This window comes from Poecilia mexicana, unplaced genomic scaffold (genome assembly GCF_051168715.1).
Source record: "Poecilia mexicana isolate PSO_F unplaced genomic scaffold, ASM5116871v1 scaffold_3, whole genome shotgun sequence".
NCBI lineage: Eukaryota > Metazoa > Chordata > Actinopteri > Cyprinodontiformes > Poeciliidae > Poecilia > Poecilia mexicana.
Genome location: NW_028263372.1, coordinates 5,247,172 through 5,265,882, shown reverse-complemented (window position 1 = coordinate 5,265,882; position 18,711 = coordinate 5,247,172). Strand labels below are relative to the sequence as shown.

Here is an 18,711-nt window from a genome sequence, read left to right as displayed (position 1 = left end):
TTGTCTAATTATGAATGATTACTCCATTCATCCGTCATGCCCAGGTTATTGATGATTGTTCATAGAAAACACTGAGCTTAGCTCCATACTTTATTAGTGCAATGCAAGCAGTTATTACAGATACATAATGAGATACAAGGTTTTCCTGGGCCGTATTTAACTAAACTAAAGGCAGCTCTCTGTTTTACAAAAGCTGTTTCACTGAAGTTAATCACTTAACGTACCATAATAAGGCTTATGAATTTAAGATTAATTTTACTGTTAATTAATTTAACTTTAATTTTATTTTATTTTTTTAAATCAATGTAGTTACAACAAGAGCTAGAGCAGCTACACTTCTATTCTAATGTTTACATATGCACTCATGTCAGTGAAATAAAATGATGGTTTATGTATTTATAAAAGGAGAGTACATCTGTTAGGACGAGCTGTGAGGATGACCTAAATAATACAAATGAACAATGAAAGGGCTCAGGTTACCATCAAGTCAGGAAAATATGGGCATGTTTGGAATGACAAACATTAAGATTAATTAATGTGAATCCGGTAATGATTGTGCCTTTTAGCTTTTTTTAAAAATTTTTTTTTATCTTTTTCAACCCCATAATTAGTTGGACCTTCACAGAAGAAAGATGACTCACAAAATATTGAAGTCTACATGGCTTCACAGATAACTCCCTAAGCCAATGTGCTATTTTAGGAGTCTTAGTAGTTTGAAGTGAGGCATTGTTAGTACAATACCTCAGATGTCTCTGCTTTGACACACCTGAATTTAATAATCAGGTTATTAGCAGGACTCTGAAGAACTTGGCTAATTAGGAAGTCAGTCAGTCATTTGATTCAGATGTATTATGGGGATATCTGACCATTCTTCCAGAAGCATTTTGAGGTCAGACACTGATGTTGAACAGGAAGGCCAGCCTCACAATCTCTGCTCTAATTCATCCCAGAGTTGTTTCAAGTTGAGGTCAGGGCTCTGTGCAGAGAATTCTCTCAGTGATGTCATTACAGACCTTGCTATGCGCTCTTGTACATGTAAGAACTGAAGGGGCCATTATAACCTGTTACCACAGAGTCAGGAAATTACAATTATCCACAATGTCTTGTACCATCCCAAACTCGACTATTATATTGCCAAATAGTGATGGGTGAGTCTTCACTCCAAGAGAAGATGTCTTCCCTGCTCTAGAGTCCAGCAGCCATGTATTTTCCACCACTGCATCTGCTGCTCTGCATTACACGTGGTGATAAAAGGCTTGGATGCAATCTCTCTGTAATGGAGTCTCATTCCAAGAAGCCCTTTTCACTCTGACCTCGAATTCATCTTAAGGCTATGCATTTTGAAGTTCAGTAGCTTTTTACTCAGCAGACATGTGGATGACCTCTGTACCAAATATGCTTCAGTAGGCCTGTCATGATAACAAACTTTGCTGGATGATTAATTGTCTAAAAAAATTATTGCAATAAACGATAATATTGCTTCAAGACCTTTTGACACTGATATCATGGAAATGACTAAAAATACATGCAATTTCCTGATAGATACACCTTATTTTCAAAACACGTAACACTGGAACTGATAAACTAAAACAAAACAACGAAAAACAAAAATAAAATGGATTCTCAGTCTCCATTAACAAAAAAACGTACTTGAATAAAAACTAAACAATAAATAGTGCATTCAACCAAAAGAGTGCAGATTATGAAGTCTGTATTGCCCTTCAGTAATCTCTAGATTTAAATAGAAAAAACGGGCACATCCGACTACCTAATGCATTAGTTCACACTACACGATTTTTTGCCCGTTTTCCCCTTATGACAATCTTAGGTCGTTGGCCAATCTAACCGATCATCCTGCAGTGTGTGGTGTGTTACGGTAGATCGTCGTGGCCGCTCCGAAATATCTAAACGCTGAATGTGACAGGTAGCCAATCAGAAAGCCGGATTCTCCTCCCGCTTTCTGAGGGGAAATAGACCCTTTTCACATGACGTCACACAACCTCCGTTTTGGCTCGAAGCTGTGTATCCTTAGTTCCGGTGTACATAGTAAGTAACGATAAAGTTGTCTATTTCATATATATATATATATATATATATATATATATATATATATATATATATATATATATATATATATATATATATATATATATATATGTAAAATGGACACATATATATCTATATATATCTATATAGAGACATATATATAGAAAGAGAGATTTAGATATTTATATATATATATATATATATATATGTATATATCTGACAGCATATGTTGATCAGACAGAACACCGGAGCATGGAGATTACAGTCTCTAAAACATTTGCCTAAAATAAGATTTGAAGATAGATCACGATTTGCAAAGACAAAGGCTAGAAATTCTTCACCGAACAATACCTGTTTGACTATGAAGGTAGGTATTTTTGTTTTGCGTAACCGTTAGCTTAGCATTAGTGAATTTTGTTAGCTAGCTAACTACGTGACATAACTGTTCCTTAACCAGAACTTTTTACTGTTTTTGAACTATAACGTTTTAGGCTCTAATCTTGATCAGATTCTTAAATTATAGACTGGAGTTGCCACTCATCCCATAAAATAGGGGTTTGTTTGTTATAAGCAGAGATGTCCGGTGCCGCCGCTGCTTCGTAATGTCTTCCTCTGATCGGACCACTTTTTCCGGTAACGAATAATCTAACGAGCTCGTATTTCAAATCCAGTAATCAGATTAAAGTTATTTTTATGTCCTTTATTTTCCATTAATACAGAAAATGAACCTCTAAACGTTACATCACTGACAGGCGGCGGTGTATATGTTTCCTAACTGTGGCTAAAGCTGCTGCTAGCTGGTTTACTCATGATCGGAGGCTGGTTGGAGAATGGTAAATTGACAATGACTAATAACGGTTATCTAACACGTAAACACTGTTTTATAAAACACAGAAAGTGAACCTCTAAACGTTACAGCACTGACAGAGAGTATATTTTGTCCTAAATGTGGCTAAAGCTGCTGCTAGGTGGTTTACTCTCCGATCGGAGGCTGTTTATTTTATACACAGTTAGAGAATGGTGATTTTACAATAATTAATAACAGCTATCTAACACTTAAATGCTGTTATTATTAAACTTACCTTTTATTATATCCTTAAGATTATGAGAATGCGGGAATTTTTCAGCTTGGTTCCCAAGGCAAAATCACACCGGAAGTAAAGATACCCAGGTTTGAGTTATGGCGGCCATTGTCTGACGTCACTGTGAAAAGGGTCTATTACGGAGGGGAATCCCAAACAGCTGACACGGCGCAACCCGTAGTCAAGTGGACATCGGAGATGATATGTGGAAACAACATTAATATTTATTTATTTAGTGCAAAGAATATAGAAATGACAAGGGGAGGATTTGGAGCCAAATTGCTACCGCAGTTGATAAACCCGATAAGTTTTCAGCTGTTCTTCGTTAACGTGACATAAATAGGTTATAATGATTTTCATTCAGTCAGGACTTTACGCTGACTCTAGCCACATGCATTGCAGGTAGATTCTACTAAAGCATTGATTAATGCCTGATATTAAAATTAGTTAACTGGACTTGCAGCCATTATTTTGTGCCCATGTGGCTGGACACGAACCCGATCGAACCATTATACCTAGGATTTCTGTGGCTAATGTGTCTCGGCCGACAACTCGTGTAATGTGCGCTGGACATTAGACTAAGGAAATGAGGAAGGGAGGGTAAGTGGAGAGCACTGGAGTTGAGCCTTTTTTATTCAGTGTCATCAACAGAAAGAAAAAAAGACAGGAAGAGACGATAAAGACGATAATTAAAATGAGGTTGATAGGTTTAATTTATTAATTGATATATCGTTTATCGCGACAGGCCTATGCTTCAGCATTGGCTGATCCTGTTTTGTGATTTTACAAGACCACTTTGTGCCTGAATTGCTGTCATTCCTATCTCTTCCACTTTATTTAGCATCCTAGTCAGTTTTTGCATATAGATTTCGAGATCCCTCTCAGTCTTACTCCTTCTGTGACTCAATTTGTTGCACACAGAACATAGAGCTCTCTACACAGAGAGGATATCAGAAATTGAACAAGAAAAATTTAAACTAGAACTCAAAATGTTAAATAATTTCTCAGATTGGTAAAAGATAGTTTCTCCACCTGAAGCCCCTTTGAAAATTAAGCAGACTCAAGTAGTACTATCTCTCACATGTTTAGTAGATATCGGCAACCTAAGTGCAGTACACATCTAGCCATGTGCAAACACTTTTGGCACCTTTGGAACACCGTAGATAATGTAATCCATGATATTAGGATTGATACAAAATAAATGTTGCTCTCTTTAAATGGGCTTCTCTTCGCAGCGTCTCAGCGTCCTTTGCTATGATTGGGAGCTGGGGGGGAAAGACTTTTCCAGCCACAGTAAACGGATTTACAGGGAGGCGAGGCCGAGCCTGTGAAGGAGGGAGGAGGAGCTGGGTGTTACCTCCCCTCCCTCCACAAGCACTGTAAGTCAAGTCTGGGGTTCCCAGTTGAGCTCGAGCCTGTTATTCGCCCGCACTTCCACGTTTCTACAACTCCGCTGCCAGTTTCCTGCATTATCGGACCGCCATGGGAGTCGAAGGCTGCACCAAATTAATGAAATACCTGCTGTTTTGCTTAAATTTCATCTTCTGGGTAGGTAAACCTGCTTAACAGACACGTTGTTGCGCAGGGCCGTCGCGTCTGCTTTGCCAGGCTTGTTTAGACTGCGAGTCCGTTAGAGATAAAAATCGACGCTGGTCCAGATTTCAATGTGCCTCACCGCTCGCCATATTTTTTCATTCTAAGCACGTTCTTATTTTGAACGTTTATTGATTTATCTGCGTGTTCAGTCGTAGGCCAGCGTCGTTTATTTAGACTAAGCGCATTCCATTGGTTGGTTTGATGAACCTAACGGGGCATTGTCATCGGGACTGCGGGACAGCTTCTGGCGTTTATCAGGCAGGACTGGGATGGGGGAGAATGAGGCGGGTGAGGGGCTTCACCCCTGATTTTCTATCAATTCCAAGTAATCTCCAGTAAATATCGTCTGCAGACCCGCAGTACGAGCTCAAGCCCCCATATTTTGTTTAATTTGCTCCCTTGTGAAAGTTTAAAACCTTTTCCGGCCCAGGATGTGAGATTTGCAGGTTTTCTGGGGTTTAAGTCTTGTTGGTTCTGGAGAAAAGCTTTGTTTGGATTTCATCCTCCACCCAACTTGTGTGTATACGTGTGTACGCGGAGGGGGATGACATGGTTTCCATTTGATGAGGCAAGCCCTGTGCTGGGTAAATGAATCATGGAAACATCTGAGGGTAGTTCGTTTCTTCACCCGTCTCCTAACATCCTATGAGTTTGTACTTAAACATCGCCATTTTGAGCTCAGTTTTGTACTTTGCTTTCCCTTTTATTCTCTTAATTGTATTCAGTGGCTCAGCATAAAATTTGGACACCTTATTGTGGAAATAGCTATTGTTGTTAAGACAATAACCTATTGGACATTAAGTCAATTTCTGGCATTAGGTCAAGACACTTTTTAAGAACACATCAAAAATACAATCAGTTTGGACTTGTTTGTTTTTCAGTTCAGTCAAGCATCGGCTTGTAAACAGTGCAGATAGTGGTGCGGAAGAATTACTGCATTCATATTTAACCAGGACAAAGTCTTGATATAGAAGGCAACTCAGTTTACAGTAAACACAAATAATAGGATGAGGTTATTTTTCATGAATTATTTTTACATTACCAACCTATTACATATTTTAGGTTAGTTACAACCAGGTAAATGGTAAACACTTCAAATGGATATATGTCAGGCGGATGAAGGGTTTACCATTTTTCACCTGACATACAGAATTGGGAGCATTACCATCACTTTATGGAGCTTGCCAACTTGCCAACAGCTTCTGAGGTGTCTATAAAACATCATCTGTGTCTCGTGAACATTGCTCATTTCTTCAAACAGCAGTTAGCTCCTGAAACTGCCTGTAACATACCCCAAAACGTTGCTTTCTCACACTGAATCTTGAAGTGCCAGTTCTGTCCAAATCGAATATTTACATACCAGTACACTATGTTCACACAGCAGGTAAATGAAACCCAAATCTGATTTTTCTCACCCATATCATTCATATCTAACTTTTTTATGGCAGACTGAAAGGCCCAATTCCAATCTTTTAACCTCTCAAAAAAATCTGATTGGTGCCACTTCCATATGAATCTGATAGTTCTTAAAGTGTCTGCAGTCTGTACGGTCGTTTTATTTGACTCTTACATCATTATGATACATGTGTCATAATTCTGTACCAGAAAAAGCCAGACACTGTAAATCCAATAGTGGCTGAAAATTACAATTATGAATTTACAAAAGAAGTCACAGTCAGCGAAACGCATCACATCCCTATCTGATCACTCCTGGTCCGACTACATATCCAAACGGTCCGACTACATATCCAAACAAACTTCTCTACAGGAACTGCAGTCAGTGCTCCACTAAGAGCCATTGGTATTAGTTGTTCTTTCTTTTTATTGGCTTCCTTTGAGTTACGATGCTGTGATGATACTGCCGACTTCCATCTCTGAATAAACTTTAAAACTGATCCATCAACGACTCCATACACTATTACTTCTGTAAGAAGTGTGCTTACGTCAACTTTCTTCTGTGCATGCAGGTTGCTTTAGGGTCGTAAACACAGAAATCTGATTGCGGTCGCATTTTAATTATTAGATCACGAAAAAAACCCTGAAATTTAGCAAAAGATTGGAATTGAGCATCACCACCTGCTTTGTGAACAAAGCGGAACTGGTCTACATATGAAGTAAATCATATCCAAATCGGGCTATTGCTTTACAGTAAATATTTTCTACAATGCACAAGGAGCTAATTAATGCATGTGAAAGGAAAGTGTCTTGTGAATTCTAGCTATGGAATACCATGAGATTGTCACCTTTATCTTGACTAAAAATACAACTGTTTCCACCTATCATAACATTAACACAGCTATTAAAAGGAGACATCTAATTTGTTTTTTCTAATTCTAATTGGTTTTGCCAGTCAGACTTATTGAGATGGATAGGTTTTGTTAAGAAAATACATTTAAAATAAGCTAGTTTTAAAACTTAACATGTCTTGATTCAAATAGCCTAATTGTGGTTTTAAAATCAGTAATGTATTCTGGCTTTTTGACCTTTATGTTACCTGTAGTTACAGCAGATGGTTTGCTAGGATCGTTTGAATTGCCTTTTGTCTGTGTGGGAAAACAATACAGTAGAAGTTCTAGCTTTTCACATTCATCTGTGAAAGGCCGTAAACACAGCAGGAGTTCCTGGCTTGAGAGAGGGTCAGAGATAGCTCCTGGTTGGATGAGCAAAGATACGCCTTATTTGAATAAATTAAAGATAAGAATACGCCTTTACTATAAAACTTTCTACACAGAAGTAACAAATTAGACTTGCTCTTGCAATTCTCCAAAGATGTCTTTGCACGTCTTTGCTTTTCTTTCTTTCCTTCTTCTTCTTTCCATTTATGTCAGGTAAATGAATGTATGTCTCTGTTGTTCTGCAGTTTCTGTTGTAATTTTATGCGTTGTCTTCTATTGGATTACACTGCAATTCTGTGACGTCTGCACTTGTTGTTTTATGTGGCTACATGCGGCCCACCGGGAGGACCCGGGATCATAAAGGAAGAGAGAGAGCCAAACTTTTTCCAAAATTAACTAATTCAGAGAAATCTTCCTTAACAGTTTCCACCTATTGGTTTTGTTTTCTGCAACTGGAAATATTTCCAAAAGCCAAGATGCTAAAGAGAGCTCATTATCTGAAGTTCAAAAGCTTAGTGCATTGCTCCAACACAGAAAGATTAATGCTTAATATGATAATTACACACATGAAAACTGGCTTTTGTTGAGATTTCCATAGCCAAATGATGCCTCACACCTTTAGAATAGGAATCACATGCAACTGTCCAGTTCAGCGCGGCAGTGCGACAACAACACCTGACATGCAACCAAGTAACAAAGAACTCTGAAAAGCTACAGGAAGAAGTCTGAGTCTGACAACAAACGGTTGGGCCCCCACAGCGCCGGGAACTCAACTACATGAAGGCAGGGTTCTGTCTGCCTTATTGAGATTAACTTGAAGGAAAGACACTGTTATAGTTCATCAGGTTATTTTTTCTTCACATTATGCTTCCTAGACGTTCTGACGTCATTGGAAAGTCTTTTTCTTTGAAATTCTTCTAAAGTAATATGTAAAAAAGGATAATTTTATGCTTAGACTGAACTTAATGTACATATGTTATCATTTTTTACAAAAAACTGAATTGATAAGCGCATAAGTAAAGTGATTTTAAAGGGCGTGGTGGTGCTTAGTTGGACTGAGGGTTTGTGTGGTCTTGTAGGAGACTTACGGGAACAGCAAACATGACCCCAACCCCCAGCATGCTCAACATTCTAGATCCCAGTTCTGCAGCTGGCAGAAATAGACTGTAGTGGGGGAGTCGATGGGGAAACACAAGCTCTCCTTTCCGACAATTATAGAAATATAAAGAGATGAGCTTTTTCTTTCCGTTTTCACTGCTCTTCATCCAACAAAGTTTTCTTTCTTTAATTCTCATATGTGGAACACTAAAAAGTATCTCTCCTTTTTCTGCTACAATGTATTCGAATGCAGTCTTAGTATTCATGGATTCGATGGAAACACACGACCATATCTAGACCACATCTGTCCTGCGGTCTTTTCAGTGTTAAACAACAATTCCCTGCAGCATTAAAGGCGTGGCTGAGGAAGAAGAGGCTCTGGGTAGTGGACTGGCCTGCCTGCAGTTGAGTTGTGACTCCTCTGGGGAATGTGAGGAGAATGTTTGAAATCATAAACAGACTCAGACAAAAGGAAACCTAAATGCTTCATCAGGTGGGATCTGGTATCCCACCTGATGGGATACCAGGTGGGATATTTAGTTATTATTTAGTGAGAAAATATCTTTATTGCAACTCTTTAGATGCAAATAGAAGGAAAGATTTTTTTCACACATTTCACACATACATCCCATAAAAACAATACTTTTCCTCTTATATTTAAAAATACAACTGCAGGGGAATAGCAAAGAAAAAAAAGTTTTTCATGTGTTTAGATCATTAAATGTAGATTCACATCTTCCTTTTTAGGTGCAATCAATTTGAACTGGTAGAATGGCCTTAGTGTTAACTGTGCCAATAACTGCAAAAGTATTCTCCAGTCAGATCTAGTTACAGCACTGTCATCTGTTCAGCTCAATGTAAGTTCAGAAACCAAATGGCCGTTGGTTCAGTGGACTCAGGCGAGTCTTCAGGATCACATAAATCTTGTCCCAGGATCTCCTAGGAACCCTTGCACCTGTTGGTATCCAAATTGCTGAATTATGAAGACTGAACAAGTTTGGTGTATTTGGAAAATATATCAGGAAGAAGTTCTTCCTGTCCCAAATATTTATTAGAGTCATAAAGTCGCAAAGTGGTATATGAAAGGGAACCCATGACCAGGAAGCACATTCATGTTGAAAGCTTTTCTTTTTAGATATTTTAGAATGCTTTCCTACATCTGCCAAAACATGTTTGTTCCATTTATTTTGATCGATACTTCCTAACTTTAGTTCGCCATGTTATCCAAACACACATTTCTTTTCCTGGTTTAAAGTTATTTATTTATTTCTCTCCAGTTTACTGGGGAAAAAAATGTGGAGCTACAAGCTCCTAAGTTGCATTTTAGAACTTGGGAAGCAAAATGTTCAAAAAGTGACATAAAATATATTCTTGTCACAAGAGGTTCTTCTGTGTGCATATCGGGTTTCTATACCACCGCCAACACTTCTTTTATTGTCAGAGACAGTTAACTACATGTTAATCTAGCTTCAATCTCAAATCCACACTAAAAGTTCACATAAAGCCACTAAAGCTTTATTTCAGGCTCCCCACTTTTATATGCAGGACAAGAAAGCGTATTCTCTGAGCTATACATATAAACAGCAGGTATGGTCATTGTAACCTCAAATGAGAATGACCTTGATGTGATCCCTGCTCTTTCAAATGTTCAAATGGGAGCCAGCATAATGGTTAGAGTTTGGACATGATCTGGTTAGGTTCAGATGGTTCAGAAATGTTGCTTCTGGTTATTGCTAGCATGGCAGAAGATGTTTTCCCACTTGATAGTCTGGTAAAATCGGTTAGGTTGGAACATTTGTTATATTTCAGCTGCTGTGGTCCGCTTTCACACTGCACTGTGTCAGATGAACCAAACCTTTTGGAACAACACAAAAACCTCTGAAGACACTGGGCACAACTTCCTTCTTCACAAGGTGTAAATAAAAATGGAGTGGCGTCAGATTTTGGCAGCTATAGCATTTCACTTTTGTCTTTTGGTAAAAGACCAGGAGCCATTTCTACCCCTACCTCTAGATTCATGTATTTATTTTGGTCATACCGCACCAGAGTTCACTTCAACCGAACCCAGACCGATTTTTTTGTAGGTTGCTCAGAGTTTGCTTTAATGATTGACATCAGAGTACGATTACGCATTCACACCTCCTCAAATGAACCGGACTTTCTAGGCAGGTGGACTGGAGTTTGATTAAAGCGGACTAAACAGGGCTGGTGTGAAGGCATCTTCATTTCCATAAAAAATGTTAAGAAGTGAAAACTATGTGCAAAGTAAGCTAAGTAAAAACAAGTAAGATGTTGAAGAAATGCCTGCAAATATGCTAATTTATGCAAAATTGTTAAGAAATATATGAGATGTTAAGTCTGACTTTTACATGTTAAACCAGTACTTCTCAAATAGTGTGTGTATTGCAAGAGGCAGGAGGACTTCTGAGTGTTAAGAGCTCTGCTTCAGCTGTGATGAAATGGACTGTGTTTTAAAATTTTATTTTATTTTATGGGTTATAGATTTATTTTTTATTTGAAGGGTTCTTATTTATCAAAGCATAAATAACACTGCTGTTTTGAATACTTATGATAAAATTGTTCTTAGGTTAAAGTTTGATATGGAGTTAAGCCTGTCGCAATGAGCAATTTATCAGTTAATTGCATGATGAATCAAAAAAAGCTCAGTAATTTCCATTCTGATGATTGATATTTTTTAAAGTGCATTTTTTTTCCAGAAACATTATGATCCATTTTATTTATGATTTCTGTTGTGCTTGGTTTTTATTTCCTTTTTATTTATTGTTTTTGGTTGTCTTTTATTTTGGGTACTTTAAACATCTTTCAGATCCTGTAAAAATGAAAGTTATAATCTTTGAGCAGGCAAACCTACATTATTATGCTATTATCTTTATATGAGTTAAATCTGGTTACAAAACGACAATATTATCGTATCAAAATCATCGCTTTGTTACCGTGACGAGCCTATATGGAATTAAATTATGTCTGAAGAATCATGAAACCAGCATGTGTAAGAGTAAAAGTTTACATGACAGACTGCTCATTCTCCTCTCAAGTTTGCTTTTAATAATATATTTTTTTTAAATAAATGCAGATGATCCTGTATCTGAATCATTATTATCAGTTTTAAACTCCTTTGAATCGCATTATACATTTTTGCCTCCACGGCAGCATATTAATGGGTGGTGAACTCATCAATAACTTTGTCATTACTTCGTAATCTGGAAGCAGATGAATCTGTGTGCCTGGTGAGTGACTGTCTGCTTCTGAACTTGGGAAGAAAGTGCTTTGGCTTCGCTCTGTCGGCCTCTCTTACATTGCAGATGCTGGTCTGTTTAGTTTTTGTGATGTTTCTTTCTAGTAACCTTCAGTACATCTGCTACAGCACATTACAACAAAGTAGAGAGAATCACAGCGTTGCAGCTTGCCTTCTGAAAATACATAAACTGTGGTGAGATCCGCTGTTATCTTTGAACAGAGTGATTTTAGCAATCATCTTCAGCACCAGTAAGATATTGTGCTGCTTTCTTGCGTTGAAAGTCGTCTATGAGGACTGGAGGAATGAAAGCAAATGCCTCAACTTCCAAAGCGGTCGCTCAAACACACCATTAAAAGATCATGGCCCAGCCCTGAGTTGAACTGTGGTAGCTGTTTCTCTGAGTGGTGTGTGTGTGTGTATGTGTTGAACTTTCGCAGTGACGCTGTTTATTTGGTTGCTAGGCAGTAACTTGCAGGAGCCCTGGAATGGACCTGACTAACAGAGATGGAGGACAGGGAGGGGATTTCTCTCTTGGTTGAACTCTATTTCAGAAGCAGCAGTTGGCTCGCCTAAAAAAAGGAGCGATTCTGCTCTACGCTTTTCTCATCCTTCCAAACAGACTAGACTCATTCCTGTCTGCATCTTTCTTCACTTTCACTGGAAAGGGACAGATGAGAGATGTTCCACGGCTTTTATTTGTTTCACAGATTACAAGGTATCCAGAATTGCTGATGCTGTCTCAGAAGAAATCCTTTAGCCTGAAAAGACTGAGTCCAAAGCTTCTATTTTCCTCCAGCATGCAGTCAGAAAGTGTTAACAGTACTGATCATTTTCACGTTTGTCTCTCAATCCCAGAACCCTTCTGGTGTGTAATAATATTTGTTCTAAAGGTTTCTTCAGTTTTCCTGAAAAAGAAAAAGATACATTTAATGTGTTTAGAGTTTTTATAAAAATGAGTCAGTGAAAATAAAGACATCAAAAAATATTTACAGAAAATTCCTCTACATATCAGCTCAGTTACTTGTTCCCTTTTTTATAAACACAAATAATTGAAATTAGAGCTGCAAAACATATCACTGTCATAGCAGTATTAACATAGCAATGACCTACTTGTACAACAATAATTATTAGCTAATTATATAAATAAATTCATGCTTATGTTTCTATGTCTGGTGATTGTTTTAAAGATGTTCTGGTGATGTCATTTACAAATTATTGTATATATATATATATATATATATATATATATATATATATATATATATATATATATATATATATATAATTAAATTCCTTTTTTAAATAATTAAAGTTTATTTGCATAACAAAGAGCTTTACATTATAAAAACAAAAAAAATACAAAGTTGTAGAACACAGTCAAGAATTGTCAAGTGCCGTCGTTACACATCAAAATTATTAACTTTTCATTTTTGCTTCAAAAGCATAAATCCAGCTGGGCTTTTATCATTAATTTAAAAGAAGTAAGTGTTTTGACTATTTTACAATTTTCTGGAAGTTTGTTCCAGATTTGTGCTACATAGAAGCTGAATGCTGCTTCTCCATGTTTGGTTCTGGTTCTGGGGATTTTAAACATTGTATTGCCTAAAATGCCATAACATTACATTTCTTTGGTTGTCATTAGTAGATTAATTGATGCATGTTTGCAATAACCAAACAATAATTGGATAGCAAAAGGTGCGCAGTACGAGGTTTAGTTATTTTCAGAATAAACTTTCACTGAGTCTCGTAATGATTAATGTATTATTGAATCAGTTATTTCAATCATCTGAGTCCTGGGTTGTATTGGATGCATCTAATGCATTGTGCTTTAATGTGGAAGCCAGGGTGGCAGCATTTGGCCACAGGGTGCTAATGTTTGACATGACCAAATCCTTATCTGAAAAGAGAAGTTGTTTTTGAGAATATCACTCACCTATCTTATTAATGGAATGAACTCTAAGCAGTGAGTGGGGGACACCTGTCTAATGTGGGCAGAGAGTCTTCAGAGCAATTATTTCATTATCATTTTAATTTTATGCAAGTGAAAGTCATGAATAGGGTTCCAATGCAAAGATTTTTTCCCATTACATAATTAACAAATCAGCATTTCCATGGTGACAGGATGACACACTTTGCTACGCCATCTTATGTGAAGCAGCTCAGGAATCTAATGCCTTAATAAATTCAGATCAGAAAGAGCTTCCTAAGGGGAACAAGTACATGAGGCTGGATGCTTCACTGATGCTCAGAAATAAATAGAGACCTGTTGATCTGTGACCACTAACAGCATGGCACTAAAACGAACAACATGTCTGCCAGCAGCATTTTAAAGACAGGATACCACTACCTTGTTGCAGAATATTTTATAAAATCAGACATAGGGATTAAAAACTGTCTTCTTGCTGTTTTCTTTAAAATAAAAGTTCACGCATTGCTGTCTAAAAGACTAAATCGGAGTTCTGGTGCAGTTTTGGTCAAATCCTAGCTGTTAGGTTAATGTAGTTTCACTCTTAGCATGCACCCACTCAGCACAGTTGTTGTTACTTTACATTAAAGTGTAGATTCCCATGACACTTTGAAGGCTTGTTGCGAAATACAATGTCCACATATTTCCTTGTCATTTCCTTTAATTACGACATATTGGACTGTGATGGAGACCAGGGGTTCCATCCCACATTGATTTTTGATATTATGTTATTTATTTACAGTCCAAATGTGTTTTGTATCACTTCTTTATTTCAGTTACATTGTGACATTTAGTGAACATTCTTTTTGGGTAGGGAGACTGGCCATCTTTCCTGTTCAGAGAATGTGTGGGGGGAAAATGTCAGTTTGTTTCTGATTGGTTCAATTTGAGTTAATTGTTTGAGTACTTGCCTTTCTGGGTGTGTCTCAGCAAGGTGGAGCAGAAGGGGAGACAAATACTCCTGGAGCAAACCATCTTCCATTAAGAGGGGTAATACTCTGAGGATTTATATTTAGTTACATTTACTTTTTGATTGACCTTAGATTAGTTTAGTTTTAATAATTTGCATGCATGTAAATATTTGTTGGATCATTTATTGTTTGCTAGGTTTGTGTAAGTAGTTTTTGTTTCTTGTTTGTCTTTTTTTGATCACCCCTTTACCTGGTGTAAGTGGAAGTTGCCTCAGGTATAAATGTCAGCTTCTTTGTCTCACTGTGTGAAGGGTGTTGGTGTAATGGTGACCTGGAGCTCCCAAATAAACCCACCTTAACTACATTCTGTTGCCTCGCCTCCTGACTTAATGCAGAGCCTCTGCCGGTCAAAGTGAATTTAATATTTTAAATTGACTGTGAAGAACCTTTAAGGTGTTTAGGTTTTGTCTGATTGGACTTTTTTTTGACTCAACATCAGGATCTTTTTCCTCTTTTTGTTAAATTCTGTACATTTCAGTAATGTCAACATCATCCAGAAATATTTCTAACCTGGAGTCCCCTGACTGAATCTTACTAAGATATTTGTGTTTTATGTTGTAGCTTGCTGGAGGTGTGATCCTGGGCGTGGCCCTTTGGTTGAGACATGACCAAAAGATCAGCAACCTCATGTCGCTTGAAGTGGATGGAGCCCAGACCCCCACCTCCTTCTACATCTGTACGTAACCCATCTTCATGTCTGACCTGCTCTGTTCCTGTCCTTACAGCAGGTCACGCTCACCAAAAACTGCTGTAGGTTTGAGTGCATTGCAGTAGAGACCATAGAAGAGCCTTTTGATTAATTGACCGGTCCCAGTGTCCAGAAATCAAGGTGTTGAAGAGTATAGTGGCTTACAGACCACACCTCTATTTATTCTAGAGATGTACTGATGCAATATTAACATCTGCATCAGTCCCGATATTATAAAAAAAATCTAGGTCAGGTATGTATGGAATAAAAGGACTGAATTTATATAACACCCTTCCAGTCATACCAACCATTCAAAGAGCTTTACACTACCACATTCACTCATGTTTGCTTACATTTCTACAATTATAAGATCTGTAGGAAACTTAATGCCTTACCAAGGGCTACATCAATATATGAGAGAAGAATAGAACCTACAACCTCCTGACTTCAAGATGACTATTCTGCCCACTGAGCAATAACCATTCAAACCCCAAACAGAAAATGTGTTGAGGCTGAAAGCCTGGAAAGAATGATGGTTTCTCCTGAGTCACCCCGGTTAAACCCCTGGATGTAGGATTGGGGCGTAGTTTGACAGTGTTGAGGAGAATGTTTTCCTGGCCCTCTCTTACCACTCAGTACCAGTTTGTTCTGGTTTTCATGTCCTTCCCTTTTGCATCCCCCCACTTAGTGGCTTCAGATTCCCATCTTACTTCCAGCACTGTATTAAAGTAAAATGCATCTTAAGCCAATTTCTCAACCATAAGGCTCAGAGTCTAGTGGCCTCTCTCTCTCACTAGATCTGCCTTCTTAGTTTAAGGTGTGGCCAGGAAGTGGAACTTTAATGCGCTGTGGACAAATGAGACATTGTGAGATTCAATGACACAAACATGAAACTGATTTTTAAAGGAATGTTTCCAGCATCATGTGGAGCTAAGGCTTCAGAGATCTGATCTGGGTGAGTGTATCTTCCACAGTCTCGCCCACATCATCAGCTACTTCTGGCCAGGACTAACAGTGGACCTGCTGCAAGTCACATGAATCTGTTTGGAGCTCAGCTCGCCCAAATTAAGTTAGCCTCCCTGCCATTTCCTCTCATCTCCATCAGCATCTGTGAGTCAGTGCACAGAGATGAGGAAGAGAAAAGAAATGAAAGTTAGAAAGGAACATTTAGGATGATGGGTTTGTGAAGAGAAATGTTGCTGTTCAGTCTGCGTGTTTGGCTGTTCTTTAATGCGGCATAGCTGTGGCTGTTTGTAAGAGTCACTTTGTGATTTTCCCTCAGTGACTACATCCTGCCCATTACATAAAGCCTGGCCCTCTTTCCTAAGACGAAGAGAAAAAAAAAAATCAGCATAGGAAAAAAATTCTCAGTCTCCTTCTCTTCTACTCCTCCCCTTCCCACTTTTCCCATCAGCCCCCCACCCCCATTTTCAGAGAGCTCCCTTTTCTTTTCACCGCCCTATTTCTCAACGCTGTAGCTCCACCCACATCTCCCCGTCTGGTTGTGGTTAGTGTTAAAGTCGCTTTATGTCTCTTCATTTTTCCTTAATCCCTCCCACCTTCTCTTTTTCCTCCATCTGTTTTCTCCTTTTGTCTCTCAGAACCCCCACACACTGAAAAATCCCTCAACATAAACCAAACATGACGACCCCTCCCCCTGCACTAATAAATATATACATACTTTCAGAACTCGCGCTTTGAGTGCTTTCTGAACAGCAGAACTGCAGTAAGCGGCGCTTACATAACCAGAAGTTTGCTCAACTTGTTCTTGACTGGAACTAAGGTTTAAATCTGATTTGGGACATTCCTCAGCATCCATGTCCAAATTCCTATCTAGTAATTTTCCTGCTAAATTACATTTGTTTCCTCATCAGCAAAAAAGCTGATAAAAGCACTTTCATACAAGTTGCATAATCCCTTTAGGCTTTGTGTCACAAAGAGTATCTGACAGCAGAATTATGTTTGGGATTAAATAAATTTTTCTTTGTTTTTAAATCTGACTTTGTACCTACGATGACTTGATCATAAGTTCCTGAACAATGGAGCAAGTTGAGCAGGGACACCCCAGTCTTTTAAAGGGGGAGTGCAAACTTCTGTTTTTCTCCACCATTTTTTGACCCAAAGAAATCTGATCACTCCTGTGATGTTGGTCAGATTAACCCTAACCCTAAATTCAAAAAAATTCAATTTATGATTGAATCAGATTGATTGTGATACATGAAGAATAATTGAGTTTAGGTTTTTAGAGAAGTATATTGAAATTCCTGGTCCACAAATTATTGTTTTAAACCATTGTGAAAATGTACATTATGATGTCAAGCCCTCCACACTTATGCAAACCTGTAGAGATTCTGTTATATGTGTAAAACTCCTGAAAACTCAGTGTGTGCCCAGAGAAAGACGAGATGAAATAAAACAAGGATTGACTAATCAGCTTCATATGGAATATGTTGATAGTTCTGCTGCTGTCAGCCCTGTTGAGGGACAATAGTAGAACTTCAGGATGTTGCAAAACATGACTCCCCTTGACTCACCATTGCACAAGTTGAATTAAACTTCCTGTCTTCTCCCAAATCATAGAGGTCCTAAGAAACCAACATGAGTCAGTGAAACATGTGCAGGGAGGTCCCACAGACATGTCCAGTCTGGAGTAAATGTACATTACCGTAGCAGTTTATAGCAGTGGTCCCCAAAGTCGGTCCTTGAGGGCCAGCATCCTGCATGTTTTAGGTCTCTCCCTGGTTTAGCGCACCTGGATCAAATGATGGCTCATTAGAAGGCCTAAGAAGAACATTGACATGCTGAGAAGGTTGTTACTACCATCAGGGAGAGAACTAAAACATGCATACTGCCGGCCCTCAAGGACCAACTTTGGGGACCACTGGCTTATAGGAATTCCAGAAATACCTGTACATTTGTCACTGAGCCGTCAATGTTAAGATCACCCCTTTTTTAATCATATTTACTCTATCTGTTGTTGGTGAATGTTTCTTCTGCTAGCTGCACTACAGTTTACCCCCTAAAGATATTAAACATACCTCAAACCTTAAAGTCAGTAACTATTAAGGGTGACATTGGTACATCTAGTGTGGTTTTAATCATTTATTGTCGATTAGGCAGCGCACAATGAGCTGTGTCTCCCTGATCTACAGACCAGGTTTTATATGTGGTCTTACAAAGTCTTAAGCTTAGTGATCCCAATTGTCGGCCTTAATAAGTGCTATGTACGAGAAAGCCTCCCGTACTTGGTCAAAAATTAGGTGCGTGTTAAACTTTTATTTTCATGCATTTTTCATCCCGCCACCTTGTTCTGTTATCCACTATCAAGATGTGCTGTTTTTACTGATTGGCCAGTTTCTGCCCACCATTCTGTTCTGTTGTGATTTAGCA

General features: G+C 38.2%; 1 protein-coding gene across 1 annotated transcript in view; it reads left to right on the top strand.

Moving 5' to 3' along the window:
- Positions 1–4,494: 4,494 nt before the first annotated feature.
- Positions 4,495–18,711, top strand: part of LOC106925762 (CD81 antigen) — a 31,117-nt gene continuing 16,900 nt past the window's right edge. Inside the window, exons 1-2 of the mRNA XM_015000242.2 lie at positions 4,495–4,676; positions 15,195–15,309. Coding sequence (XP_014855728.2) covers positions 4,611–4,676; positions 15,195–15,309 — 181 coding nt within the window. The 5' untranslated portion in view covers positions 4,495–4,610. The remainder of the gene's footprint in view (positions 4,677–15,194; positions 15,310–18,711) is intronic.